Here is a 27,018-nt window from a genome sequence, read left to right as displayed (position 1 = left end):
GGATCAGCGCACAATTTTAGGTGGGAGGACTTACACCAGTTGAACCCTGGTGTAAATCCATGTGCTTAAATTAGGGACGGATCCCCTGAATTTTATAACACTAGACATGCCTGTGTCTCTCCCATGGCCACGACCCCCTCAGATCAGTGTGGAAACATTTACGTGCAGGTTTTTAACAACTTGAGAGATGCAAGTGTAAAGTCCTATATATATATATATATATAGTGCTGCTTAGAACAACAAAATTGCAAGCAGCAGGTTGGTTCAGATTTTTCCTGTGGTTTGTGTTAGGGGGTCTTTTATGTAGGCACACTGGTGTGTGTTTTTTTTTTTTTACTTTAAATTTTTTATTGCATTTTATCATATATTAACATGTGTAAGCATCAAGGTTTGTGTCCATAACTTAAACTTTGTCTCAACATTGAAACTGTTCAACTACATCTATATATTTGAACCCGTATATTTACATTTGTAACCATCCTTCCAGAGAGTACACATCCGATCAGTAGCCTATCTCCGGCTCGACCGACAGGCTATCCAACAATTTCGAAATGCAATGCCCCCGTGTCTTTCCTATAAACCCAGCTGCTACCTTTGAACTATTACCCCCAGTGTGTCCCCTTTATTGGTTATGCTCTTTGCCATTCTGCCTTTGAATGATTGTTCCCCTGCCCCTCTCTCTTCCCCCTCCCCTGGAATGTTTTGGCAACTCCTTAGAGATGCTCTATCATGTGCTGTATTCGTGTCCAGCCCCTTTTGCGTTTGAGTTCACCCTCCCTCCTGTAAACCGTTAGCCGTTCCATATACCACAACTGCCTGACTTTAACCTTCCAGTCCCCTATATCTGGAGGGTCCACTGATTTCCAGCAGCGTGCAATAAGACACTTAGCCACAGCCAGTCCCCAGCGCATCATTTTACTCTGTTCCCACACCTCTCTCTCATTATACATTCCCAATAAGCATGCACGTGGGCTACACACCAGGGATACTCTCATAATATGGACCAGTGCTTGCCAAAATGTTGCCACCCCCGGGCATGTCCACCACACCTGGAGAAATGTGCCTGTCTGTGTTTTGCATCTCCAACACCCATCCGATGTACCTGGATACATTTTTTTTCAACCTCTCTGGTGTATAGTACTACCGCGTAAACTTTATAGGCATTCTCCTGTATTAATACACAAACTGAAGCTTTCTGCATTTCCTCACATACGTCTTCCCATTCCCGCTCTGTAAAGTGATATTGCAAGTCCCTTTCCCACGCTCCCTGGAATTATGCCTGATCTCCATCCCCTTGAAAGAATCGGTATATCAACGAGAGCACATCTCTAAATCTCACCACTCCCTTCTGCTCCCATCTAACGAATGTAGCATTTTCCCTGCCTGCTCTGAATTTAGGTTCCCATCTAAGGTGAGACAATGAGGACACTCCGGTCGGTTGCCCCCATCTTCTCCTCATTGCGCCCCATACGTCCAACAAGTGTCGCAGAAATGAGCTAATCTCTCCTCTGTACCCCTTTCCTAAGCTCTCCGAAGTCCACAGGAATGACCTCAAATTTCTTTGTGGCCAATACGCTGGTTTCTCCCTTCCCCTCTCCCAATCTAAAAGCATCTTAATTTGAGATCCCCAATAGTACCACTCCAAGTTGGGAACTGCCCCCTCCCACAATACCCTCTGTGACAGCTGTGGTCTCCTGTTTTCCCCATATGAAATTCATTATGGAACTCTGCAGTCTCTTAAACGGCTTTGGCACCGCTACCGGTAATGTTTGAAAAGAAACAGGACACGTGGCATCACATTCATTTTAACCACTGCCATCCTCCCACACCAGGACAACCATTTATTTTTCCATCTCAGCATATCATTTATTTGTTCTTGTAATCGCCCGTAATTTAGTGGGAATATCCTCTCTAGGTCCCCCGCTATCTGGATCCCCAAGTGCCGGATTTTCTCACGTGCCCACTTAAACTCAAACCGTTCTCTCACCTCTGCCGCCTCCTCCTCCCTTAGGGTTATTCCCATTGTCTCGCTTTTGTCCCTGTTTATCTTGAGCCCGGCATATGTCTTGTAGTCCTCAAATATCTCCAATATTACTGGCAACGTTTCTCCCGGATCATTTACATAAAGTAACATGTCATCAGCGAATAGTGCTATGAGATGTTCCCGGTCTCCGACCCTCAGTCCCCTCACCCCCGGCTGTTCTCAGATCTTAACTGCCAATGGTTCTATATATAGGGCAAACAGTAGTGGTGACAGCGGGCATCCCTGTCTGGTACCTCTACCTATCGGGAAGAAGGGAGAATAGCCCCCATTAATGTTCAAACATGCTCTTGGGTTCCTATACAATGTATCTACCCATAGACTAAAATTCCCTCCTAATCCCATTCTGAGGAGCACCTCCCGCAGAAATCCCCAGTTTACCCTATCAAAAGCCTTCTCGGCATCCTAGTATAGGAAATCAAGACTCTGTTTTTTGGGCCTCCCACAACAGGTGTAGTGTTCTTCTGATATTATCCCCCACTTGTCTCCCCGGTACAAAACCGGACTGGTCTGTTAATTTAGGCAACAATCTGCCCAGTCTATTGGCCAGCACTTTTGCTATGATCTTCGCATCCACATTTAATAGTGAGCGAGGTCTATACGATCCACATATCATCATGTCTTTCCCAGGTTTGGGCAGGATAGCTACTCCCGCCTCCATCATAGATCCCGGGAGGTCTCTGCCCTCTAGGACCCCATTACCCACCCTCATCAACAACGGGTTAATCAGGCTCTCAAATTGTTTATAAAACCGTGTCGTAAACCCATCCAGCCCTGGGGCCTTGCCGTTGGGGAGTTTTGTAATAACCCCTTTTTATTTCCTCCTGTCCTATTGGTTCCTCCATCCTTTGGCGCTCCTCATCGCTCAATCTCTGTAACTGGATGTGGTCCAAATATCTAGCTATGGTTTCTGGCTGCTCCCCCTCGGGGGCTTTGTATAATTCTGTATAATATTTCAGAAATCCATTTTCTATGTCCGAATCTGTGTGGGCCCCCCCCCATTCCCATCCTTAATTTTTTTGTATCTTTGACTTTACCCTTCTCTCTCTCAGGCATCTAGCTAGCATAGCACTGGATTTATTTGTAAATTCGAAGAACTGCTGTTTAAGGCGTGTTCTCGTATATTCCACCTCTGCCATTTGCCCCTGTTCCAGCTCTCCCCTAATTATCTTAAGCTCCTCCCAAACTCGTGGGGATGGGTTTCTCTGGTGAGTTCTCTCCAATTTGCTTAAGCGGTGCCGCAGAACCATCACCCGTCCCCTCTTCGCAGAACCATCATCACCCGTCCCCTCTTTTTTTTTTTGCTCCCCATTTATTCTCCGAACCACTGCCTTCATCGCATCCCACAATACCCCATCCCCCACTTCCCCCGTATCTTTGATTCTCCAATATTCCTGTATACTAGCCTGCACGTCCTCCCTCACTTGCTCTCTCCCAAGAGAGACTCATTAAGTTTCCACCTAGTAGTGTTCTTTCCATATCCCCAGCCCTCGTCTGGTCCACACCATCGCGTGATCTGAGATTTGAAATCGGTTCTATTTCGGTCTCCACTATCATTGGGGCCCAATTTCGATGTACCCACAACCCATCTATCCTGGTATACGAGTTCGCCGCATGGGAGTAAAACGTGTAAACCCCATACAACCCTCCAGCTATCCACCAACTCCATATGGCTCAATTTACGCAGTGCCTTCCTCCCCTGCCCTGACTGGTATCCTCCTCCTCCCGAGTGGTCCAAATGTGCATCTGGTGCTATGTTGAAATCGACTCCCACAATTGCCTGCCCTCCTATAAACCCTTGTATTTCTTCCCATAGTGTGCGGTAAAACTCCCCCTGTCCTGTGTTTGGGAGGTAGATGTTAATCAGTGTTACCTCCTTCCCCTGTATCAATCCCCTTAGAGCCACGCATCTCCCTGTTGTGTCCTTGAATTCTTTTATGATAGTCCACATGTCTGTTTTATCAGTATAGCTACTCCTCCTGCCTCTTGATGTCATCACTTCAGTATACGCCCTAGTGCGGAGCAGATACCCATATCTGGGTCTCAAATGTCTCTTGCAAAAATATCACTTCGCACCCCACTCATGTATCTTTCATGACCCTCTTCCCAGGGTTGTTGAGTCTAACATTCCAGGACCCCACTCTCAAGCCATCCCCTGCCCCCCTCCCTTCTCTTACCCGACACTGCTACCACGGTTGGTCAGAGAAGAGGCTCTGCCATTTCCCCCACTCTCTCCTTTTATTCCTAATTTGTCATTCAGAGCCCCACTCTCCCACCTCGCCCTCAAGACACTCCTCTCCCTCCAAATCCCCTCCTTCCCCTCACATCCCACCCACACAATATGCCTAATGTTTATCAAACTTATCACTGTTCCAATGCAGTTATGTCCTCAGGATACAGCTCTCTCATTCCTCTTTCCTCTGCTTGCCACCATCTGCCATGCCGAGTCTGCTCTGGGCTCCGTCATATCTGGTGTCTGTTGTTCCCGGACTGGGACACCTTCACAGCCCAGCTGCCTCAACGCCTCCCACGCCTCCGCCGGTGTCTTCACGTTCCGTGACTTTCCTGCCACTGTTAACCATACTGCAAAAGGGAAAAGCCACTGATACCGAATTCCTTTAGCTCTCATAAAGGTAGTTACCTCTCCCATTGCTCTTTTCTGCAACGTGGTTCCCGCCAAGTCCTGATGTACTCCAATTTTGCAAATTTTCCAGTTTATCACCTTCTGTTGTCTCGCTTTAGCCAATATCAATTCCTTAGTAGGAAAGTCCAAAAAACAAGCAATGACATCTCGTGGGGATCCCGCGCTGCGATGTGCCCATTGTAAGCGATCTCCCGGTGCCCCTCCTATCCCTCTGGGCTCAGGATATACTGGCACAGTTCTTTAATTACCACTTCACAGTTGGTAAAGATGTCCGGTTCTGGAAGTCCTTTAAACCGCAAATTGTTGCGGCATGATCTGTTCTCCAGATCCTCAACCTGTTCTTTTAACAACTGGATCTCTGTGGTAACTCCATGGACCTCTACCTTTCTATTTTGGTCAGCCGCCTGGATTCTTTCTATTTTCTCCTCTGCGCGCTCTACTCGTGTGCCCAGGTCCTTTATCTTCGTGCAAATCTCCCGGAGCGAGTTTTGGATATCTTTGCGGACCCCCTCCATTTCCGATTTCAGCGCTTTGAACCAGCCCACCACTTCTGCCTTGGTGATTTTCCTCAGTAGTGTAACTCATCTCTCTTTGGGGCTCATCCTCTGAGTCCAAGGGGATCAGTCATCTTCTCCACACCCTGGTGAGTTTCAGCCGCTTCGTGCTTCGTCTTCCCCCCCCCCCCCCCCCCCCTTGGTCCGCTGCATACCGAAATTTTTCCATGCTCTTTTTCGGCAGCATTATAGTTACCCCTCTTGCTTCTACTGTGTTTGCTCACTATTTTTTTTTTTTTTTGGGGGGGGGGGGGGGGTAACCAGGCACCGCCTGTGCTGCAACTCCAGGTCCCCAGGACCCAGCTCCTTCGTGTTATGTTCTTTACTTGCTTTGCTCTCAAATGTGAGCCCTCAGTGCTGAGCCTCTCCAGACCTGATGCTGTCCCTTGTTCAGGCAGCTCCTCCACTCTACCCTCTGTGAGCTTGGACCAGTTGGTCCCTCAGGCTGCTGCTTCCTTCGGGGGGGGGGGGGGGAGAGGCCCCTTGATCTCTTCCTTCACTCCTCGGATATCCTGGGCCCTGCCTCACCCCCGCTTCTGCTGGATCCCTCCATTCCCTGCTCTGCCGCTGATCTGCTGCACGTGGGTGGGGGGAGGGGAGGAGAAGGAAAACAAGCCCGTCTCGCTCACCTACAGTCAGTGTGCTCCGCTCCCCGTCTTTTGGGTGCTCCCGGATCACTTTCCACTTTGTCCTCAGCTGGCCCCATTGTCCGTTCCACAGCGCTAGTCTCCGCGCTCTCGGGTGCCGGCTGCCGGTTTGCGGGTCCTCAGTCCTTGCCACCGATGGGATTACCCGGTTCCCCTCACTCCCGCCAGCCTTCCTCTGTCATCTGATCTTCCGGGGGGGGGGGGGGGGTCCAGTGCCCGCGGATTCGGGGTCTGACGGAGCTCACTCCCCGGCGGCCATCTTCCTGCCTGGCTCCACCAGACGCACACTGGTGTTTTTAGCGCACATTAAAAATAGGCATATGCTAAAGACGCCAATGTATTCCTATGGGAGTCTTTAGCGTTTAGTGTGCACCTATTTTTAACACGTGCTAAAAATGCCAGTGCTCCTATGTAAGCGACCCCCCCCCCCCCCCTTCAGTGTGTTGGAAGGAAAATAATGCTCCCAGCTGTCACTCTGCCTTCTCTTTGTGACATCAGAATGTTGCTTTTTTTTTCTCTGCACTTAGACCTGCAATGTTCATCAGTGTCCTGTGCTGCCACTTCTCCATTGCAACCTCCTCTGCTCCTCTTATCTTGAGCCGATGCTGCTGACTGTCAGCAGCGCAGACCTTCCACCGCTGTTGCTGTCTCTTTCTGTACCCTGACCTCTGGCAGCTGCCACTGTTACTCCTTGAGGTGTCCTGCCACAGCCTTCCTTAACTGCTCAGTGTCTCTCCTGAGCTGAGCCCTGCCTTTCACCACCTCCACCAGTTCTTGCTTTATTTTTTTGAACAAGAGAGCTCCTCACATTTACAGAAACATTACAATAAGGCAGATTCCAGGTAGGTTAACAAAAGTATTTACATGTTTAATAAAAGAAAAAATGTCTGGCCTGATGTTAGTCTACTAGAGCCAGGAAACCGTGATACATTCTTACATGTCTGCTTTGTCCTGTCACTCCTTCTCCTGGGGTGTGTCTTTGCTGTTCCTCATCTTAGCCAGTATTACCTATGCAGTAATTGTGGTGTCACCTGCAGGTCTGGGAAGGTTATAATGTGGTCAGAACATCCCGAGCCATGGTTGGAGAGACAGACTCTGTTGAAGCAAAGCCTGGAACAATCCGAGGAGACTTCAGCTTTCACATCAGCAGGTACAGAGCCCAGTAGCCTACTGGAGGCTTACAGGCAGAACTGCCAGTGTGACTATGCAGGCTCCAAAGTTTCCCCTGTACTCTATTTTGATTTAATTAGACTCAATTCAATGGTGGACACTAAGCTAGTATAATCAACAGTGCAATTGCCAAATCTGTGCTCCTAACTTACTACTACTACTACTACTTCTTAACATTTCTAGAGCGCTACTAGGGTTATGCAGCGCTGTACAGTTTAACAATGAAGGACAGTCTCTGCTCAAAGGAGCTTACAATCTAAAGGACGAAATGTCAAGTTAGGGCAGTCTAGATTTCTTGAATAGAGGTATGTTGGTTAGGTGCTGAAGGCGACATTGAAGAGATGGGCTTTGTGAGAGGATTTGAAGATGGGCAGGGAGGGGGCCTGGCGAATGGTCTCAGGGAGTTTATTCCAAGCATGGGGTGAGGTGAGGCAGAAAGGGCAGAGGCTGGAGTTGGCGGTGGTGGAGAAGGGTACTGAAAGGAGGGATTTGTCTTGAGAGCTGAGATTACGGGTAGGGGGAGATGAGGGTAGAGAGGTAGGGAGGGGCTGCCGATCGAGTGCATTTGTAGGAGAAGCTTGAACTGTATGCGGTACCTGATCGGAAGCCAGTGAAGTGAGTAGAGGGGTGATATGAGTATATTGGTCCAGGCGGAAGATAAGACGTGCAGCAGAGTTCTGAACGCACTGATGGCTAAGTGGGAGGCCAGTGAGGAGTAGGTTGCAGTAGTCAAGGTGAGAGGTAATGAGAGAGTGGATGAGAGTTTGGGTGGTGTGCTCAGAGAGGAAAGGGCGAATTTTGCTAATGTTGTAGAGGAAGAAGCGACAGGTCTTGGGTATCTGCTGGATATGCGCAGAGAAGGAGAGGGAGGAGTCAAAGATTACTCCAAGGTTGTGGGCAGATGAGATGGGGAGGATGAGGGTGTTATCAAATAGTGGAGGGAGAGGAGAAGTGGGTTTGGGTGGGAAGACAATAAGCTCGGTCTTGGCCATGTTCAGTTTCAGGTGGCGGTTGGACATCCAGGCAGCAATGTCGGATAAGCAGGCCGATACCTTGGCCTGGGTTTCCGCAGTGATGTCTGGTGTGGAGAGAGAAAGCTTGGTGTCATCGGCTTAAAGATGATATTGGAAACCGTGGGATGAGATCAGGGAGCCCAGGGAAGAGGTGTAAATTGAAAAAGGAAGGGGTCCAAGGACAGATCCCTGAGGAACTCTGACAGAGCGGGATGGAGGTGGAGGAAGAACCATGAGAATGTACTCAAGTCCATAAGAATAGCCAAAGGTCCATCTAGCCCAGTACCCGTTTCCAACAGTGGCCAATCCAGGTCACAAGTACCTGGCAGAAACACAATTAGTAGCAACATTCATTGCTACCAATCCTGGAGCAACAGTAACTTCCCCCATGTCCATCTCAATGATAGACCATGAACTTGTCCAAACTTTTTTATTTTTTTTATTGTTGTTAAACCCAGATACACTAACCACATAGTCCATTCCTTATTGACTGGTACCCCCAGGTCCCACACTTTGATCTTTCACTTGCTAAATTTAACCTTTGCCACCAGCTCAACATGAGGAAGATCCAAGGAGCCTGGTCTTCTACCTTCAGAACCTTTTGGTCGTTTTTTTTTTTTTTTTTTTTAACTTTGAATTTTTATTGAAATAACATCTCAAACATAACGAGCCATTGGCTCCAGCACATGACAATGCAACAATTTAATTTTTATTTTAAAATTATGCTTATAACCCTTTTATCCCTCCCACTAACCCCTCAACAACTGATTCCCCCAACAGCCCAAACCCCCTCAATATCTGTTAGATGAATCCATTCAGGTGCCTCTGGATTATATCTCCCCTTACGCTTATCAGTCAATTTTTCCAACTCTATAATGGTTTTAAATTTCTCAGCCCAATCACCTACAGTTGGCCCAGCGGACTTTTTCCAATGCATTGCAATAGTGTTTTTTGCGGTGGCTAACCCCCCTTTTGGTCTTTTTATTTATTTTTGTAGTGTTGGGCTTCAGTTAATTTACTTCCCATCATTGCTTTTCCATAGCCATACAAGACTGCAGCTTTGGTACAGCATGTGTAGAATGATTATCCAATGGAATAAGCAATGAAATCCATTGCCAGAGGATGTGGTCAGGGTGACTAACCTGATGGGATTTTATAAGAGGTTTGGATAAGTTTCTGGAAGAAAAGTTCATAAATTCATTAGCCCGATAGAGCAGAGATCCATTGCTGATCTCTGGAAACGAACAATGGGAAATCTGCTACTTTTTGGGATTGAGTTCAACAGACCTTTGGCCTGTTTCATGATAGCTTTTTTTTTTTTTTTTTTTAAACACTGATTAACTCCTTTTAAGTAATGTTGCTAGTGGCCTGAAGTAGTCATCAACTTTTCTAGAATTTTTATTTCCTTTTCTGATGTGACGATTCCTTTTCACTCAGAAATAAAATATCTTTCTGGACTCTGGTTTTGGATTTGTACATATGTGAAACAAGTTACTAGCTTTCTTTTCTAGAAGTTGCGGTCTCGCAGACTTTCAATGGGTTTTGCAAGCCTTTTTTTTCACCATCTTTAGATTACTGTAATTTTGCTGATTTTTGTGGAGTTACCTGCTTTAACCAGCGGGGCAATACAAACTGCCCAAAACACTATAGTGTAATGGTTGATAGGATAAGGGAAATTTTGATTGAGTCACTCCTAGCTTGATTCTGCTCCACTGGCAGCATCCTGTCCATCAGTGATGGAGATTTAAGTTGATTATGTTGGTGAGGCTTGTTGGTTTTATCTCATTATCAGTCATCTTGTTTACTCTGCTCTTCACTACAGATGCTTTTTTTTTTTTTATTATTAAAACAATTACAACATCACTACAGATGCTTTTAATGGTCCTCCAATTAGATTGGAAAACAGACAATATGTGCAGGAGTGAGCCTTTTTCAGTGGCACAAAAAAAAAAGGGTGGGAATGACCAGGCGATGAATCAGGAAGAGCAATTCAAATCTTTTATTGCAGGCATCCAGAAAATAATGGCACAATTCGGACATTAGACAACCATTCTCTGATGTTGAAGGTGCGTGCCTTCATCAGAAGTCCAGATTAAAAAAAAAAAAAAAAAAAAAGCAGGTATATTAATGGTCAGTAAAACATAAATGGAGTCTAAACCCGTAGTGCCAAACATGCACCAACGAACAGTTGCCAGTAGCAGCAAACCACTACTGGCAATTGCTCATTGGCACTACGGGTTTAGATTCCGGGACCATTAATATACCCCCTTTCAGTTTATCTGGACACCTGACGAAAGCATGCACTGAAACACGGACCTTGTAGAGTCCTTCACATCGGTGAATGGTGTCTGATATCCAATAGTGTGTTTTGTGGAGGCCTGCAATACATTTTATTTGAATTTTTCTCCTGATTTTATGTGAAGAAATGGGTTTGATTGGGAAATAACTTCAAGGCTCTTTTGAGGGAGGTATTTGATCTTTTTAATTTTTTTTTTTTTTTTTTTTTAATGTGAAATGTTTACATGTAAACTGCTTGGAGAATATGATGGTGTGATGGGCAGGCTATACATCTACTAAATTAGTGCTTCTGAACTATCTAGGAAGCATACCTGGCCAGTTGGGTTTTCAGGATTATCATAGTGAATGTGCATGATTGGCATTCTGTGGGTCTTCAATCCATGCTAGTCATTGCAGTGGTGCTCTTCTAGGAGAGGGTTCAGAAGCACTATATATTAAAGGCAAAAGCAAGGAGCCCTGAGACACAAGTGTATCGGTTACCCTTTCAAATAAAGGGTTACAACAATCCGAATTTCATCCAGCAAAAAAAATTAAACCGTGACAATACCAATTTCATTCAAGTGCTGTAACAATCACGTGGCTTAAGGTATCAAAAATACCATTGTCGTAAAACATCTAGCCTCCTGCCTGGGGTACTCTGCGGCCACTTAGAGGGTCTGTCCCCAACACAGCTCAGGTCCACCTACACCTGCCAGTCATGCTCTACACTAGCACCCTCCTCCCTGGATGATAACCGCCTCTCGGCGAGTCTCCTGCTCTCATATTATCCCCAGTGATTTCTAGGTTACTGGAGTCACACTACCAGTGGTCCCACAGTTCCCAGAAAGCACTCACAGACCCCAACACACAAACCACCAGGATTCTTTATCAGTACCTGGGAAGATGTGGACATATAACTTACCAATCCTCAAACAGTCTCTCTCCCTCTCCCTGGCTATGACTGAACTCAAACCTAAGTCCAGATGAGATGCACACCTGGGCCAGTCAGAGCCCAGTCAAGATTTTAAATATATACTGCTTCTTGCTTTCCGTTTGTGTCAAACTAAAGAAAAAAAAAACACTCCATTGTTTGTAACAGCTTTAATCATAAACATGCACCATCTGCTGGCCAAATAGGAGAAATACACTTCAGACATAATTAAAACCAGGAAAAGAGCCAATACGTTTTACAGGCTTAAAACACGGTTTCTTCACAACCATCAACGCATCTGTTTCTTTATCTCCAATACTGCCCTTTTTACAAAAACTTCCATTGACCTCAGTATAGTCTTGAAGCAGCTGTAGCATTACAAAGCCCTAATTATAAAAGGAAGACTAAAGATGGATGTATAATTCACCAGATTGTCAGGGTCCAACTGAAGCCTGCTTCAATAAGACCAGCATGTAAGGAGGCCATTCTATAGTTGTGTGCGCTTACGTAGGAGAAGCTTGATGCATAAGTTTTGCGTTTCAGTCCTTTGCAATTTGGGTAATGTAGGTTTAGGTTTGATCGTGATACCTTATGTCCAACTACTGAGGGAGTTTTGTGTTGGGCCAGAGACCTTGAATCCAAGATCATTGGATATCAGACACCATTCACTGATGTGAAGGACTCTACAAGGTCCGTGTTTCAGTGCATGCTTTCGTCAGGTGTCCAGATAAACTGAAAGGGGGTATATTAATGGTCCCGGAATCTAAACCCGTAGTGCCAATGAGCAATTGCCAGTAGTGGTTTGCTGCTACTGGCAACAGCTCATTGCATGTTTGGCACTACGGGTTTAGACTCCATTTATGTTTTACTGATCATTAATATACCTGTTTTTTTTTCTTTTCTTTTCTTTTTAATCTGGACTTCTGATCTTGGATTCAAGGTCTCTGGCCCAACACAAAACTGCCTCAGTAGTTGGACATGATAAGGTATCACGATCAAACCTAAACCTACATTACCCAAATTGCAAAGGACTGAAACACAAAACTTGTGCATCCAGTGTCTCCTACGTAAGCACACAACTATAGAATGGACTCCCAAAAGCTGTGAAAAAAATCCATGACATCTAAACTTCAGGAAATCACTAAAAACCACCCTCTTCATAAAGGCTTACCTCACCGATCCAGCGTAAATCCCTACACCCAGCAACACAACATAACCAGTGATCATACTGGACAATATACAATCTTCATCCCTTCCATCATCATGGTGCCTCTTACACACCTACCTCACTTCGACCACAATATAACCTGTATTTGTTATCAACCGACTGGTGAATGCTTTTACAGTGCTATGTAAGCCACATTGAGCCTGCAAATAGGTAGGAAAATGTGGGGTACAAATGTAACAAATAAAAAAGTTATTACCACTGTGAGTTTGGGTATAAGCCTTTTTCTGTAAAGGAAAAAGATCTAAATGCCTCTGCTTTTGTCCATTCAGCCAAAAATTTGGCCCTTTTCCTAGTCTGTTTTCAATAGCAACTTCTAACCAACTTTGCTTCAGAGGCGTAGCTAGGTTTTAAGGTCAGGGGGAGCAGACTTTTGTAAAATAGGCGCCAGCAACGATCACACAACTGAACTAGCAGAAGTCAAATTGGAAACCACAGGAAACAGTATGAGTATGTGTCTACTTCCCTGGTAGTGGAGAAACGCATTGCACAATAGAAAAATTGATATTATTTTTGTTATGGTTAGTTAGCTGATAGTCATCTAAGAATGCTGCTCGGTAACACATTATGAATTGCCCAAACATTTTTCACTGAATTTTTCCTGAACTATGAAGCAAAGTATTTGTAGTCATTTACCATTCACACTCTTAACTTACAGCATCCTCACCCCACATTGGCTCTTTAGCACTTAGCTGCACTTCATACTCTGTCAACCAGGAGTGCTCGTGCTGCTAGTGTTGTCATGATCATGACTGAAGAGTGCAGTGCTGGTGCCACTGGGGCTGGCTCTTCCGCTGTGGTTCAGGAGAACCAACACTCCATTCTTCAGCCATGAGTCTGGTGACACCATTAGCAGGAACGCCCCTGTACTCTACCAGGAACAGCTGTACCTGTAATACAAAGCCTACAAAAATCACTCAAAATCTATATAATCTACTTGACCATAACACCACAGATTTACAGAAGTAACACAACAACGACCTTATCTAGAAAAATGCAACACAGGAAATACTACAGTAGGAACTAGAACATCAGTATGCCCACTAGAAAACTGGAACAAGTTGAATTCTTACAGATGCTTAAACAGAAACTAGGTGCAAACAGAGTACCTGGCCTCAGTCACAAACACTGAACACCCTTGCCAGGTACAGAATAAATTACCACAGTTAAAATATGAATATGTAGACTAAACTTAAAACCCAAGAAGCCACACTGCAACACTAGAGAGAGAGAGAGAGAAATCAAAACAGCACTCTGCAAAATATAAAGAAAGCAGTGTAAACTTACTGTAAAACTGACATTTTCCATTCAGTGAATTAAAAATAAAAAATTTTCTTTCTACCTTTTGTTGTTTGGTCATTTTGTTTTCTTTTTCCCATCATGTTTGTCTCAGTCTCCAGTTTCTGACTTTTCTTAACTTTCTTCACATGATCTCCAGTTCATCTGCCACTTCTTCTCTCCCTTCCTGCTTTCTTCACTTTCTCTCCTCTGAACTGATCTTTTCCTTTCAGTTTTCCTTCATTTAGTTTTCTGCCTCTTAGCATTCATTTTTATTACTTAGTCTTCAATCTTCCTTTTTATTTTTAACCACATCTGCCTACAGTTTTCATCTCCCATTCTTCATCCTATATCATAGTTTTTGGGTTTTTTTGCTATCCCCTCTCTTCCATCACCGTCTCTTTCCTCTCTTCTGTACAGCACCCTTTTTCTATTTTTACTCCTCTGACCAGTATATTCTCTTTCGTTTTCTCTTACCCCCCTCTGTCCAGGATGTCCTCTTTCCCTCACCTCCATCCAGTATATCTCCCTCAGTAACTGTCTCTTCCCTGACACCCTACTCCCCCCTCGTATGCAGCATTCCTGCTTGTCCTTCTCTCCTTCCATGTCAGCATTTCCCCTTTATCCCTACTCCTTCCATGTGCAGCATACCCCTTCTTGGTCCTCATCCCCGTGTAATGTCCAGTACCCCCCTCTGTTTTTTTTTTATTCCCACTTGTTTAGCATATCCCCCGTCTTCCTACTCACCTCATGTCTAGCATCCTCCAATATTCCCTCCCTCTTCCAAGCCAGCAATTGCCCTCACTCAACCCCTTTAGAGGCCTATCCCCTTCCATCCAGCTGGATGGAGTGTTAGGGAGAGATGCTGGAGGGGGTGAGAGAAAACAAGAGAGAATATATTGGGTAGAGGAGTGAAAATAGAAAGAAGGTGCTGGAAAAGGGGGGAGAGTTAGCAAAAAACAAACAAACTGTGAAATAATAGGATGTCCCTCTCTTCCCCCCCCCCCCTTCCATCTAGTGCCTGCCCCTAACCCTCTTCCACCTAGTGTGTGCCTCTTCTACTTTTTCCATCCAGCCTGCACTCTTTCCCCTTCCATCCAATGTCTGCCCCCTTTCTCCCTTCTCTCTCCCTATTTTCCAGAGTCTGTCCCTTCTCTTCCACCTTCCTTTCGCCATCTGTCCCCTTTCTAACCCATCTCACTGACTCTTCCTTCTAGCACTTGCCCCTTCGCTCTGACCATTCCTTCTAGTATTTTTCCCCTCTGTTCCTCCTTCCAACCAGCACCTGTCCCTTCCCACTCTCCATTCAGTAACGGTCTCTTCCAGATCTTTCTCCTCTCCTTCTTTCTGACTTTCTTTCAGGTCCCATCCAGCCCCTCTCTTCTTCCTCCTCCCAACCAGTATGTGTCCCTTCCCTTTCTCACTCTGACCCTCCCATCCAGCTCCCTGCCGTCTTCCCCTTTCCTTCCAGCTAGATTACAAATTGGCTTCACCCTATCTTCTGCCGGCGCTCTCCCTCCTGAGCCGGTGATTGTCAGCCTGCCAGCGTCGGGGCTTCTGCTGCTTCTCCTCCTCAGGCGAGCGACCCGCCTACTCTAAGCAACTTCCTGTTTTGCGCAGAGGTGGGATGCGCGCCTGAGGAGAAGCAGCAGAAGCCCCGACGCTGGCAGGCTGACAATCACCGGCGCAGGAGGGAGAACGCATCGGGAAGTAAAAGTGACCGCGCCAAAGGGAGAGCACCGGCAGAAAAAAAAAGATTTATCGGGTTGAGGCGCATAGGCGCCACTTTTTAAAACAGCTGCTTAGGGGAGCGACTGCTCCCCCTGCGCCCCACCTGGCTACGCTTCTGCTTTGCTTGTTCAGTTCACTTCTGGTTCCTTAGCCATGGAGTTAACATTGTTCAGGTACTAATACCAATTAAAAAACACCAAGTCAAAATACAAAAGTAAGAGTCTGCAGATAATCACACACGTGTTTAACAAACACACACAAAAAAAGAAACACGGTATTGGAACTGTTAGAGAAAAAGGAAGTCATAGATGCTATGATTATTTTTGAGGCTTTTTTTTTTTTCTTTTTTTCCAAGTGTTTGTTTAAACATATGTGACAGAACAGTATGTTTTAAGCTTGTAAAACTGCCTTTATTCTTGAAGTGCATTTCTCTAGTTTGGCCAGCAGGTGGTGCATGTTTGTTTAAAACTGTTCCTGCTTTTAGTTAGCACACAAATAAAGGAAATTCCTATAGTGATGTAACCAGCTTTATTTTAAAGCTTGTTGTCTGAGCTCTGATCAGCCCAGGAGCTTTTTTTTTTTTTTTTTTTTCCCCCCATTTGGATTGTACTGGTTTTTTCCCCAGTTTCAGCCCAGAAGGAAAAAGCGCTTTGCTGAAGCCATGTAAAACAGTTGTATTTGATAACTGTTGAGCAACTATGTTCTGATCTCCCCAGGTACTGTTTAGGAAGTAAAAAATGTTTAGTTACTGTTATAATTGATCTAAATTTCAGTTGCTTGTTGTTTGCTGATTGCACCTTTTTTTTTTTTTTTTTTTTTGTACACACTTCAATTTTCTTTTTTTTCTTTTTTTTTTTTAAGACAAACAAGTTTAGTTTATTGCCTCTTTGTCTGGACTGATGCAGAATCATGGTGGTTTGTGTGTTGGTCTGCGAGTGCTTTCTGGGAACTGTAGGACCACTGGGAATGTGGCCTTCAGTAACCTAGAAAATCACTGGGGATAATTTGAGAGCGGTAGACTCGCACAGAGGTGGTTGGGACCCAGTCGGTGGGAGGAGGGCGCTAGTGTACAGCACAAGCAGCAGGTGCATGCGGACCTGAGCTGTGCTGGAGCTAAACCCTCTAAGTGGCTGCAGGGTAACCCCAGGGGGTAGCTAGGCGTTTTGTGGCAGTATATTTGAGCGATTATCTGCTGATTCTTACTTTTTGGATTTTGAGCTTGTTTTGGGGTTAGTAGTTTCATATACTTAACTCACTTCACAGTATTTTGGGTACTGTTTTGGAACTAGCTTGCTACTTCAACTCCTGATTCCAACAAGCTGATTTTTTTTTTTTTTTTTTTTTTTTTAATTCAAGGTAGCAGAATTAAACAATGGCTCCCACAAAGTGAATTCATTATGTAACTGAGCTGTATCTATACAGCAACATATCACTGTTCACCTCTTGGTAATAAAAACACCAGCAACACATTTCCAAGAAAATGTCAGACCAGGGGTCCCTCACATTCCCATCTATAAAGAGTTCCACAGCCAGAAGGTTTGGACTGAAAACCATATCCCTTGTGTGCCTACAATATGAGTGGAACTTCCCGCTAACTGGAGGTATGCAAACATTTGAAACCTGCCTCAGTTCTGCAGGGAAAGAAGGCTGAGTCAAGGTTCATCTGAATATGAAATAGCCATTGACGACTAAATTAGACATTTATCCATCATAATTGTCAGCAATCATTTGGGTTATGATCAACCCTTGAAGCAGGCTAAATTGTGAAGGGCCTGAGAGCTTTACATTTGCTTTCCCTTGGCTGCCACACTGCCTGTTCTTTATAGGAAAGAGGCTTTCATACCCCCCCCCCCCAAACCTGTAAGCCTCCATTGACTCTTAGAATCATGTCTTGATGACCACTTAAAAAATCCATTTTATAATCCAGCAGTATATCATGGGTAATAAGTCATTTGTTACATACAGAACAGGACAAAGACAACACCAATCTATTCCCAATATGCAACAGTAAACCATCTAAAACGAGAAAATTGCTAATGCACTCCTTCAAACATCTGCCTCCCCCCCCCCCCCCCCCAAAGCAACACATCCATTCAAACACTGACAAATACAGCACATATACAGTTACCAATGGAAGCAACTGACATGCAAGTAATTAATGCTATCCTTTCCATATCAGGCAGGTATGATCTGGAATTCATACATTGTTGGATAATTTACTGTTCAGGAAAGCTGTGAAAATATTTTTGTCAATTATGTGCTATCCAATTGAATGTTTATGCTACTGTAAAGCAGAAGACAAAGGGTAGAGTTAAATGGCCATTTTTCTCAATGGAAGAGTGAATAGTGGTGTGGCGCAGGGAGCTGTACTGGGATTTGTGCTGTTTAACATATATAATTATAAATGATCTGGAAATCAAAATGACAAGTGACGCGATATGTCCGGACTGACTGGCGTCCCACCAGACATACTGCAATCTCTACAATGTTAACTTCTGCCACAACAGCCTTCTCCTTGCCACAGTATGCGCCCCAGGAATAGTAACTCACATTTTTGTTCTTAAACACACACACAGGAGAAGCAAAAGTCACAAGAAATTTCGGGTCTGTTCACACAAGGGGTTATAGGCGCTTGAAAAATCTGCCTATTACATGCAATTGAGCGCGGTTTGTATTCTGCACAATTTAATGTCAGGAGTGCAAGGCATGCACTTATTAATAATGTTGAAATAATAGCGGTGGCTGTGAGGACAGACGTTTAGGCATTGAGAGGTCATCAAACCCAAGCACTCTATGCCATCATAATTATTAACCTACTTCCCCCCCCCCCCCCCCCCCTTAAGGTTAAGGCTACAGGTGGTATTAGGGAGACTATTTTTTTCTAATGCCTTTCCAAGTTAAGAATTGGGTGACGTTAATAGGCATTTAACTCTTTTGTAAACACAGCCAAGGCTGTAGATAAACCAGCAGGTCTTTTAGCTGAGTAAAAACAGTCCCTGAATAAACATGTAAAAGCATGATCTTGCCAGGTATTTGTGACCTGGATTGGCCACTGTTGGAAACAGGATGCTGGGTTTGATGGACCTTTGGTCTGTCCCAGTATGGCAATACTTATGTGCATAGCAGTAGATACTTGTTTTATGGGATGGGGGAGATTCCAGCAGGGACTGGTTAGATTCCAGGGTGGACAGGTGAAATGTCGGTCCCCATGCAACTCTCGATTCCCAGGTACTTGGCCCCTCTGTAGTAGCACTGAAATTACTGAGTCCAGTTTCTTTGTGAGCATTTTTCCAAGGGCAAAGAGAGAATTCTCTAGATAATAGCTTTCAGATGTCTTTTCCTTTCCTTTCCCCCCCCTCCCCCATCCTGAGTTTGCTTCCTACAATAGTCTATTTTTTTTTTTATATACCTTGTCTCCTCCTGACAGTGCCAGCTGATATAAAACACACTGCATTGGCCATTAGGAAGAGTGAGCTGAGATCCTTGGGGAACTGAGTTGGATTCCCACTGCAGCTCCTTTTAGACTCTGGGCAGTCATTTAACCCAGTGTTTCCCAAATCAGTCCTGGAGTACCCCCTTGCCAGTCAGGTTTTTGGGACATCCACAATGAATATGCGTAAAAGATTTGCATACAATTGGGGGGGGGGCAGTGTATGCAGATCATTCATACATATTCATTGTAGATATGCTGAAAACCTGACTGGCAAGGACTGACTTAGGAAACACAGGCTTTACCCCTCCATTTGCTCAGATACAAAAAAAAATCCCACACACACCTTAGATTGTGAGCCCACTAGGGACAGTAAAAGTACCTGTATATAATGTGGGCAGCGCTTTTCATTTTTCATGGGTTCAAGAGTTTAGCCTCATGGCTTCAGCTAGTTTGGCCAACTTCGCAGACTCAGCTCCTTTGAGTCTATTAGCCGAGCTTCACATCATAGGTTTTGATGAGTGTCTGCATAGTTTCAGCTTTAATTCATCCAAATTTAACAACTTGGCCTTAGCTGATCTTGGCGGCCCAAATTCAGCTGAGCTTATCACCTTCAATTCACCAGCCTTAGCCTCACATGCTAGGTCCACCTTATTGGCATATGCTAAGCAGGGTTTGTTTGTGGGCTGCGTGGAACTCAACCTCTGTTTCGGTGGAGCCTAGCCTCTTTGCTTCTCTGTGCATCTCTGTGCAATGCAGTTGGCGGAGTACTAGGGTAATGCAATACCTTGAGTGAATCTCTTCAGAGGTGGTACATTACTCCTAACAAATACAGCTTGCTGGGAAAGCTATACCACATGGCTCCTGTTCCAGGGAACTGATATTCAGTTGTTTGGTTTCCTAGCTCACACTTTTCCAGAAGCCCAGTGCTTCTTTGAACGCAAGGGCTCACTTGATCTTTATTTCACAACCTCACTTGGTCTTAACCTTTTGATCCCATTTGAAAAGATTAAGCTCAAATTCTCATATCAGACACCTTGTTCTCTCTGGGCTTGTCCTGCACCAGTCAAGTAGCTTAACATAACTGTTTCAACTACATATCTTCTAATACCAGTTGGCTTTTTATTCTTTTCAGCTACCTTTAGCCCTGTTATGAGCCAGAAATATTTTTTCTTGAGCAGCTGGAATTTCTTCGTAGGTGTTGACAAATTATATGCTGTTACTTTTGGTAGTCGGCTGCCTTTTTTGCTCTAGAGCAGGGATGTCCAACCTCGGACCTCGCCAAGTCGGGTTTTTCAGGATTTCCACAATGAATATGCATGAAATCCATTTGCATGCACTGCCTCCATTGTATGCAAATGAATCTCATGCGTATTCATTGGGGAAAACCTGCCTGGATTGTGGCCCTCGGAACACCCCCGCGCTAGAGTTTTTTTGGGTTGTTTTTTTTTTGGGGGGGGGGGGGGGGGGGTTCATTTTTCTCTACCTAGGTTAATTTTCTTAGTCTCTTTGCCCTCAAGGCTTTAGCAAAATCTTTCCTTCATAGACTCGGTAGTGTTTCTCCTTGTGGAAGATGTGGTACCTTGAATAAAGGTTCATAATACAGCTGGCCTCTACATCTCCTATTTAGGTGAGCACTGCAGTTTCGTCATACAGCTCTCTTCAGCACACTTTCCAATTCTTTTCTGGTCTTGATCATGATTAGGCCCTAGCTCCTATTTGGTAGAGCCTTAATTAGCACGATCCAATAGCTACTGATGTAGTGGTTCAACCATACAGTGTTTGGGTTTTTTTTTTTAATCATTTTTATTGAGACTTTCATTTATCCATAACTGAACATTTCTATAACATACATTTTCCAGACTCAGCAGCTTAACAGTATTTCAGAAACTTCCTTATTAAATCCCCTCCCCCTTCCCACTAGCACTTTGGTGGTGATAGTAATAATGGTTCCCTCTCATGTTCATATGTTTGCCACACTTTCTGAAACATCTGGACCTTTCCTTTTCGTAAGGCCGTTAATTTTGACATCTGATAGATGAGGTCCACTTTAATTACCAGCTGTATTGCTGGTGTTTCTATCTGTTTCCAGGCCCTTGCTAGCATGATCTTGGTTGCCACAAAACATTGAACAGCTAGCTTATGCAGATGTCTGAATTTTGGGGGGGCCGAAGGTGCAGTAGACAGTGTTCTGCTCTACATGGGTACTCCACCTTTACTATCTTATGGACCATTGCTAGCACCTGGGCCCAATACCTTTGAACCTTTGGACAGCCCCACCAGATGTGCATGATTGTGCCTCTCTCCCCACACTCTCGCCAACATTCTGCTGATACTTGTGGGTATATCTTTTGAAGTTTATCCGGTGTATAGTACCACCAGTATAGTATTTTGTATCCATTTTCAATTAGTGGCTGTGTAATAGAGGGCTTCAACAAATATCTATAGATACTCCAACAGTCCAGCGGGTAATTTACTTGCAATTCCCGTTCCCACCTGTCCACATAATAGTCCTGGGGAGAGGAGAGCAAGAGGAGCGCCCTATACAGTCTAGTTATACTTCCTTTCCCTCCCCTTCCCCGAATTGCACTCTCTAAGACTGTTTCAGCCAACTCCAACTCCTCCCCAGCACGTCTATGGAGGTAATTCTTAAGCACTGGTAGTACACCAGGTCTTTCCTCCAATCCATACTCTTCTTGCAACATCTCGAAGTCCTTGGCCTTCCCCTTATCCCATACCTGTCCCAGCCTGTGTAACCCCTTGCGGGCCCATCCCTGGTATGCTTTTTCTGATGCTCCCAGTGGGAAACCCGGTGCTCCACATGGCCATTTGTGAGAAGTATTTTCTATCTGGGAATACCCGCCTTCGCAACTGTAGCCATGTGTGCAATAGGTGACTTAATCCAGTCGGGACTCTGCGGGTGGTGGCCAGAATTTCACTCCCTTGAGACCGTAGAATATCTCCCAAGTATCGGGTACCCATCCATGCTCTTTCCCAGTGTAGCCACTTCTTAGTATTCTCTGGATACCACTCTGCAACCATACAGTGTTTTCATGGCAATTTTTCTGTCTGCAGAATGTTTTGTGCCTCTTTTTTTTTTTTTTAACATGAGTGTCCTTGAGTGCCAGTACTGAAGAAACTGCAGACTTTTTGCCTCAATCATGTTTCCTCAGGTAGGAAAGTGGCCTAGAGAGCCAGGGTTTTTTGTGCCTTGGTCAGGATAGTCAATTTGTTATGTTAGCCTGAAACGCCACTAGGTCCTTCAACCAGCTATCATATTGAGTTGGATTAAGGAGGCCATTGCTTCAGCTTACCTCCTTGGTGGCAGAGTGGTCCTAGATGCTCTTAAAACACATTCTACCAGACGGCAGGTGGCTTTGTGCACAGAGTGCTTTGGTACCACCATAGGAGATTTGTAGAGTGACAGGCTGGTCCTATTTGTATTCCTTTGCTAGGTACTACCCATATAGATGTTCTTGCTCATCAGGACACAACTTCTGGGGTTTGGATATTTGAGACGGGGCTCTGGCCCCACCCTTGATGCTCATTGCTTTGGTACTTCCCATCATAGGAGCCAACCTTTTTCAAAATGATTGGGGGTGCTGAAAATTTTTTTTTTTTAATTTTTTTACAGGTGGTGCATTCTCTGTCTGTCTCTCTCGTCAGTGAAGTCTCTGTCTCTCTCGTCAGTGAAAAGCGTGCACTGCAGGCTCGTCAGCGCTTCAGCCTTCCCTTCTGTCTCTCTGCTTTGGCCCGCCCTCATTTCCTGTTTCCGCAAGGGCAGGACTAGAGCTGAGAGACAGAAGGGAAGGCTGAAGCGCTGACGAGCCTGCAGTGCACGCTTTTCACTGACACGAGGTAAAATTCGGACGGAGGGGGAAGGGGTGGCCTTGGAACTCGGAGGGTAGTAGTAGTTCTAAAATTCTAGCTGGGCTGGAAGGGAACTTCCGGTCCGTAAAATATTGAGGGTTCTCGAGCACCCACGGAGTCGGCACCTATGCTTCCCATCCATCTAGGCTGGTCTGGAGGGGACACTAAGAGGAGAAATTAGACCCTACCTGTTAAACTTGCTTTCCCTTAGTACCTCCAGAGTCCAGACTGGCCTAGAACTCGCCTGTACTGTTATGATCTGGCCTTCTACAATTTTGGTGGCTATCTCTGCAGGGAATTTTTCAGTGTACTTCCATCCAAAAATCAGAACTCCCCCCCCCCCCCCCCCCCCCCCCCCAGGGTGGGTTTTTTTTTTTTGTTACAACAAAAAAAACCAAACCCTCTTTAAACTGATGGCTCTCTTCGGGGAGAGTACACGAGGAAACGAGCATTGTACAGCTTCTTTTCGGCATTGGATTATCTGTTATAGCTCTTGCTGTTTGAGGCAGCTGCTTCCTTTGCAGCACAGCGTTCCGGCACATCACATGAAGCCGTGGGAGAGAAGGGTTAGAGAAGATTTGTTGGTTCTTATTCTTTGTTCTTGATACCTTCATACTGACTCTTAAGAAGTACAGAATCCTGGTGTAGCCTATAAGTTAGCTGTGTGGTCCCTCCCAGTCTCCACCCATCTGTTGGTAGGAGTGCATAACCCATCCATTAAGGATAGTCTGGAAAGACGCAATTTGTATCCCACATCTTCCCACCTATTTGCAGGCTCAGTGTGGCTTACATAGTACCGTAGTGGCGTTCGCCAGTTCCGGAATGAACAAATACAGGTGTTGTAGTAGAATAGGTTCATGTAAGGTAGGTATATTAGGGAACATAGGAAGGAAGAGGGAAGTTGGGTTGTGTCCATTACGATTTTTGGTTTTGTTGTGTTGCAGGTTCTCAGGCTTATGTTGGGTCGGTGCGGTATGCCTTTCTGAACAGGTTTGTTTTTAGTTCTTTCCAGAAAGTTAGGTGATCATACTTTTTACTATTTTTGGCAGTGTGTTCCATAGTTGTGCACTTAAATAGGAAAAGCTGGATGCATACATTAATTTGTATTTAAGACCTTTGCTGCTTGGGTAGTGAAGATTTAGGTATGTTGCTGCTGATCTTGTTGCATTTCTGGTTGGCAGGTCTATGAGGTCTGTCACTAAAGGAAAGCAAATTAGCAAGTAAGGTCTAATTTCTCCTCACTGTACATCTAAAAGTGCCTGCAGTGTTCAATTTTTGGCCACAGGAAATGGGGGCAATTTTCAAACTGTTTAAAATTAGTTCCACCTGTAACTTTTTTTTTTTTTTTTTTTTTTTTAATTGCAGCTGTAACTTTAATTAATTTACATTTCCCAAGATCTGCATTCAGCCAGGAGTTATGATATTTAAGACCAGCTCAAGCAAGATTTAACGTGTGTAAATATTTGTCTTAAGTTTGACTGTTAGTTGTAACCTGCTTAGATTTTTATAGATAATGCTGGATAGAAATGTTTTTTAAATAAACACATTTAAGTGGCAGTTTGCCAGCATGGTTCTGAGATACAGTAGCAATGTTTTTTTTCCAGGGCTCAAATATTCTACAAAGGAAATAATTATGCAAGGGTAGAGCATGGGTGGAAATAAGCGGGGAAGAATGCTTGCCTGATCCATGGGGTGAAAAAGCTGGCAGTGCTTTTAAACAGACTTTAAAGTGGATTTTATTGTATGTAATACAGCTGATAAGATAGGACTGCCCAGGGGTAATGCTGTTTCTGGCTAAATTAACTTTGGTAAGGCAACCAACCAGCACTTTGGTTATTTACTGGAAAGTTGCTGGTTAGTCATTTTTGCCCAATGTTTCCTCCTGTGTACTTCCAGCTCCATCAGAACCAGAGCTCAGATATGCCATTATGAACCTTTCGCAACTGCCTGGAGACTTTTCTCCCTATTTATTCCCCCCCACATCCCAGATCTGGTCTGGTCATTATACGACTGAGGCCAATGCAGCAGAGCTCCTGAAACTCTGCAAACATGAACACTGAATCCAGCTGCCAGATATCACCCTTAAGTAACATACTAATATAGTAGGTGACGGCAGAAAAAGACCTGTACGGTCCACCAGTCTGCCCAACAAAAACTCATATGTGCTACTTTTATATGTATACCTGACCTTGATTTGTATCTACCATTTTCAGGGTACAGACCATAGAAGTCTGCCCAGTACTAGCCCCGCCTCCCAACCTCCGGCGCTGCCACCCAATCTCAGCTAAGCTTCTGAGGATCCATTCCTTCTGAACAGGATTCCTTTGTGTTTATCCCACACATGTTTGAATTCCATTACCGTTTTCATCTCCACCACCTCCCGCGAGAGGGCATTCCAAGCATCTACCACTCTCTCCGTGAAAAAATACTTCCTGACATTTTTCTTCAGTCTGCCCCCCTTCAATCTCATTTCATGTCCTCTCGTTCTACCGCCTTCCCCTCTCTGGAAAAGGTTCGTTTGCAGATTAATACCTTTCAAATGTTTGAACATCTGTATCATATCACCCCTGTTTCTCCTTTCCTCCAGGGTATACATGTTCAGGTCAGCAAGTCTCTCCTTATACTATCTTGTAACGCAAATCCCATACCATTTTTGTAGCTTTTTCTTTGTACTGCTTCAATTTTTTTTACATCCTTAGCAAGATATGGCCTCCAAAACTGAACACAATACTCCAGGTGGGGCCTCACCAAAGACCTGTACAGGGGCATCAACACCTTTCTTCTGCTGGTCACACCTGTCTATACAGCCTAGCAACCTTCTGACTACGGCCACCGCCTTGTCACACTGTTAGTGATGAGCACAGCTCCTTCCCCCCTGAGAACTGTGAACCTTTTGCCATATCCCAATTGACCTGAGGATCGAAGCAAGGACCTCTGATAGGGCTGAGCCTACTAGACATGTTTAGCTCTCGGGCGAGTCCTTACTGATGAATTTCCACTATTTCAATCTAATTTATTTTTATTTGTATTGTGTATCTTTCAGTTCACAATTTTCAGGATGGGTTATTACCAGTTATTGTACCAAAAATGCGTCACCTTTCTTGAGGGTGTTTTAGTTCTACCTGAGCTACTAGGCGAAGCCTAGTCTGCTTTTTCTGACAGCAACTAGTAAAATTAACTTGTGCAACATTATCTGTTGATCCAAATGCAGAGTAACTCATTGGGTACCAGAATACCTGAGAATATTCTCAGATACCCATCCCTTTGTACCACCTTTATAAACAAATTAGCACCCCCTTCCCCTTTTATAAAAAAACATTTTGCTAATTTGTTTCTGATCTGGATTACAGAGCCCACTATTGCAGACTTCCCTTCCACTGTAACCTGGATGTAGCGCACACAGAACCTCTTAACCTTTGAGAGGGGGGGGGGTGTAAATGTGTCACAGCCATATTACCTGCACTGGGTCTGTGCTGCTCACTTACTGATGTATGTGTTTTTCTAGTATGGCAGGGATTCCCCAACTTGTCCTGGGGGAACCTCAGCCAGTCAGGTTTTCAGGATATTCTCAATGAATATGCATATGAGAGATTTGCATACCAAGGAGGCAATATATGCAGATCAATCTCATGACTGTTCATTGTGGATATCCTGAAAACCTGACTGGCTGTGGTCCCCCCCCCCCCCCCTCACCCCATGACAGGTTTGGGAATAACTGTTGTATGGTATATGGGAGAAGGGACTTTTCAGGTTCCCGTTTGTAATGCCTTTTATATTTTTCCTTCCCCCACCCTCCCCAATCAGGAATGTGATTCATGCCAGTGACTCTGTGGAAGTGGCTCAGAAGGAGATCAGCCTGTGGTTCCGTAGCAGCGAGTTGGTGGACTGGGAATGTTGTGATCACAGCAACCTTTACCAGCCGTGAGGCTTCCTCACTGCCCCACACAGAATCCGTACTACCTCTGACAGTTCATTCATCTCCCTGCACACAGACTGTGCTGCTGTAGGCCTCTAGGCAGGGAGAGCAGGACATCTTAACTACCAATTCCTTCAGAAGATGCCCGGAGCAACCTTAACTCTTTACTGTCCTTGTTCCTTGATGCTTGAAAAAAAAAAAACAGTACGTCTCTGCTGGGTATCTAGGAGATGGAAAAATGTTACACTGTTTCAATGCAAGGCTTGAACATTAAAAACATGATTTGTTGTA

At 44.7% G+C, this 27,018-nt stretch overlaps 1 protein-coding gene across 1 annotated transcript in view; it reads left to right on the top strand.

Annotated features, from left to right (window-relative positions):
• Positions 1–27,018, top strand: part of NME4 (NME/NM23 nucleoside diphosphate kinase 4) — a 49,569-nt gene extending 22,551 nt beyond the window's left edge. The window contains exons 4-5 of the mRNA XM_030212072.1: positions 6,924–7,036; positions 26,616–27,018. Coding sequence (XP_030067932.1) covers positions 6,924–7,036; positions 26,616–26,736 — 234 coding nt within the window. The 3' untranslated portion in view covers positions 26,737–27,018. The remainder of the gene's footprint in view (positions 1–6,923; positions 7,037–26,615) is intronic.

The sequence above is a fragment of the Microcaecilia unicolor genome, chromosome 8 (genome assembly GCF_901765095.1).
Source record: "Microcaecilia unicolor chromosome 8, aMicUni1.1, whole genome shotgun sequence".
Taxonomy (NCBI): Eukaryota; Metazoa; Chordata; class Amphibia; order Gymnophiona; family Siphonopidae; genus Microcaecilia; species Microcaecilia unicolor.
The sequence above is the reverse complement of the archived record's forward strand: the minus strand, read 5'-3'. Positions and strand labels throughout refer to the sequence as shown.